At 36.0% G+C, this 3,953-nt stretch overlaps 1 protein-coding gene across 1 annotated transcript; it reads left to right on the forward strand.

The window, feature by feature from the left end:
• Window positions 1–1,387: 1,387 nt before the first annotated feature.
• On the forward strand, window positions 1,388–2,554 carry LOC106681211 (netrin-A). The gene has a single exon (XM_014421414.1). The coding sequence runs from the start codon at window positions 1,388–1,390 to the stop codon at window positions 2,552–2,554; it is 1,167 nt and encodes a 388-aa protein (XP_014276900.1).
• The last annotated feature ends 1,399 nt before the right edge of the window (window positions 2,555–3,953 follow it).

The following is a 3,953-nucleotide window of genomic DNA, read 5'->3' on the forward strand; positions in this document are numbered from 1 at the left end:
TTATTTTTTTTAACCTTGAAAGTTTTTTTTTTTTTAATTTATTTATTTATTGATATTTACTACCTTAACAATACTTAAAAAATACATTCAAGTTGATTTGATGTGAGTTATTTTACAATGTCATGTCTTATGGAGAATCTACTCATTGATAGAACTCCAAATCTTGAAAAATAATAAACAAAAATTCTCGATTCTTTGTTAAAAATAAATTAAGTAACTAACTTATGTGAAGTTATATACTTAATGATTTTTTTAATAATATTAATTGTCTTGTATTTATTTAAATTAAGTAACATGGCAGCCACGCTTGATAATTTACGCAAGTAAGCATTTTTGAATTGCTGTTGTTGAATAAAGGGATGTTTCTGAAATTAAATCCAATATTTGAATTACGCCAAATTCACAAAATGAATAATTTCTTATTGTAACACATTAAGTTAATTTTAATTGAAATTAAGAATAATTAAATAAATAAAGTTAATTGAAATTATGAAATTAAGATTCGTGGACATAACTTACCCTTTTCCAAACATTTAATAATTTATTTCTTGTGAAATATTATTTAAAAGCTATATTGATATTCTCTTAAAAGAATTTTCATTTTGCAACATAGACCCAGGCACAGTATATTTTATTATAAAATGCAGGATAGGTAGAGTCCGGTTTTTGTTGTGAAATTAAATAAAAAATTGTCTAAAAGAAAAAATATGTGGGCTTGCTGGAACTAAAAGTCAATATTTTTTTATTTTAAAGCATATCAAAAAATGTTTAAAACGTAATATGAAGATCATCAAGAAAGTCGAAATTTATGTATTGTATATGAATTCACAGCTAGCATATCAGCTATCCAAATATTTTGTAAAATGGAAAAATTACGTATTGACAGTTCACTACCCATTTTAGTGATTTTAACAGCAACGTGGAAAAAAAAAAAAAAAAAAATGACACCTAGAAAAATCGGATATCTTTAGTGTATACGAAATGTGTAGGTCCAGTGAACGTGGGGTATCACCTATAGGAATAGAATGGAGATGATGTAACTTGGAGCTACCTGTGGAAAAGTCAGTATATTTATAGTCAAAACGAATTCAGCGGCGATCTATGGCATGGGGTGGTCATCACACTGTCTAAAATATTTAATGGCCCAGACATTACGTATTTACGAAAATAAACCTAGAAGCCGATATCGTTAATTATGAATTAATTCATTGGCCGGTACGTGGGAAGTAGAAGCTAAAAAACTGTTATTTGACGGCTCATTAGAAGCCCTGACAAAAAACAAATCGTAGAGGAGAGGGGGAGGGTAGCGGCGGGGGGAGGATACGGGAGAGGGGCGGGCAGTAGCGCTCGGTCCTTCGGCCGGAGAACACCTTATCATAATGCAGTGATGGTCCCGCTCCTCGTGCTCCTCGCTGCCGCTGGGGCCCTCGCCGGCCCCGACTACCTCAAGCTCTTCGCCCCCGGTCCGCCCGGGCTCGACCCCTGCTACGAAGAGGACCGCCCTAAGAGGTGCATCCCCGACTTCGTAAACGCCGCCTTTAACTCCCCCGTCGAGGCCAGCTCCACCTGTGGCCTTTTCGGCCCCACTCGCTTCTGCGACGATCCCAACTCCTGTTCCGTCTGCGACGACACCCAACCTCGGAAGCGCTACCCTCCGGCCTTCCTCACGGACCTCAACAACCCTAACAATGTCACCTGCTGGAGATCGGAACCACTCCTTCCTCCTACATCGACCAATGCTCCTCCAGACAACGTCACCCTCAAGCTCAGCCTAGGTAAGAAGTATGAACTTACTTATGTGTCACTACAATTTTGCCCGAAGGCTCCGAAACCGGATTCCATTGCCATATACAAAAGCATGGACTACGGTAAGACATGGCAGCCTTTTCAGTTCTATTCAGGCCAGTGCAGGAAGTTCTACGGACGTCCGAACCGTGCCACTATAACTAAAGCCAACGAACAGGAAGCTTTATGTACTGATTCCCACCGCTTCATCGGCGATTCTCCCATGGCATCTAGAATAGCCTTCAGCACTTTGGAAGGACGGCCGAGCGCCGGCGACTTCGACAACTCTCCAGTTCTTCAGGACTGGGTGACCGCTACTGACATCAAAGTGGTATTCCACCGCCTGCAGTTCCCGACTGCTGAAGAACAGGAGGAGCCAAAGGAAGAGGTAAAGGAGAAGGTTGTGCTGACTTCCGAACAGGAACTTCAGGAGCCGGTGTCGGATGTGGCTGTTGATACTCCGAACGTCATCACGGGAATAGTGACTACCACCCCCGCGACCATGTCATACCAGTATGCCGTTTCCGACTTCGCTGTCGGAGGGCGGTGCAAGTGCAACGGGCACGCTTCCAAGTGCATTCAGAACGCGGCGGGCCAACTAACCTGCGATTGCAAGCACAACACGGCCGGGAGGGACTGCGAGAGGTGCAAACCATTCCACTTCGACAGGCCGTGGGGCAGGGCCACCGCCAAGGACGCCAACGAGTGCAAAGGTGAGTTCGGTAATGCTATTAATAATAACGGTCATATCACAAGTGACCGTAATTGACTTTGGTAGGTCTTTCAATCTATGATTTATGGTCCAGTTTCTTTAATAAAGGACAACAACAAAGCAAACGTTTTACTTATATATTTATTAAAAGAGCCCACAGATTAGTTTATGTACATATAGAAATAAAAAAAAAAAATGTTTTCATAATTTCATATTTGAATAATTATATTGTAGGTTAATTTAAATGATACAGAGTAAATGACTGAAAATAAATATGGTTTATTAAACTTTAAACAGGAAGAAAAAAACATATTTAGAGAAACAAAAATAAGTGCATTCTTTTGCATTAGGAATTGATTATGTACTAGTTAGTGATTTTATTTATTAGATAACATCCATATTAATTCTGAATTAATAAAATATTTGAAGAACATAATTTAACCAAGTTTAACTAAAATAAATTTAATCATGGATATTATCAAAGTCTTTTAATTTCTAATGGATTGTTCATGGAATTGAAGAATAACTATTAAGAATATAACCCATTTCTAGTCAGCTTACCTAAACCAGTTTTGGAAACGTGGTAAAGAAATTCCTCATTCGTCTTTAAGTATTCTTCGAAATGTTGATAGTTTTTTTTTTGTTTTTCTTTAATTTTTTAGATTCTTATCACCATCTATGCAAGAGTTTGGTATCCTTAGATCATATATTGTAACATTTTTTAGCCTAAACTTCTATTTAAATTTCTACTTGTACATTTTTCAGAGTAGAACTTGGTACTTACATCTCTGGAAAACACTATCCACAAAGAGTAACAATTAATTATAATAAACGAAGTAAGTTTTTTGTTTTGAGCCGAAGATCATTAATATAGGTCAGCTTAGCAAATCTGAAAATTTATATAAGATATCTTTTAATTTTAAAATGTGTGTAAATTGCTATAAATTTAAATATATACTAGCATACTAAAAATATAAATGGGTAAGAATAAGACAAATGTAGAAGGCTGCAGCTGCGTCTTCTAGCCGATGCTCCTGTTACCGCGGAAACTACGCGACGAGTATAGAAAATTGTATAAAATTATTCCTGCCGGGAAATTGCAATATTTTGACATTTTTTTATTAATTATAGTATATTTTGTGTAATAAAAAATAAGTTTTGATAGTAAATATACATATTCATATATTCATAAATAAATTATTTTTGAAGATAGGGCAAAGTAACATACATTTCTGTATCATGGTCTAAAAATTAACGTACTACAGACTACAACCAAGATGTTCTTATATTATTGCGTTATAGCAGAATAGAGCATTTTTAAAATATCTAAAACTAATTTAATTTATTTGACAAATCGATATATAAATTTAACTTTTATTATAATTGATTTAAATTTATCATATGTATTCTTACACACACACACACACACACACACATATATATAGCATTTATTGAT

The sequence above is a fragment of the Halyomorpha halys genome, unplaced genomic scaffold, assembly GCF_000696795.3.
Source record: "Halyomorpha halys isolate HHAL.00 unplaced genomic scaffold, Hhal_1.1 Scaffold320.1, whole genome shotgun sequence".
Lineage (NCBI taxonomy): Eukaryota > Metazoa > Arthropoda > Insecta > Hemiptera > Pentatomidae > Halyomorpha > Halyomorpha halys.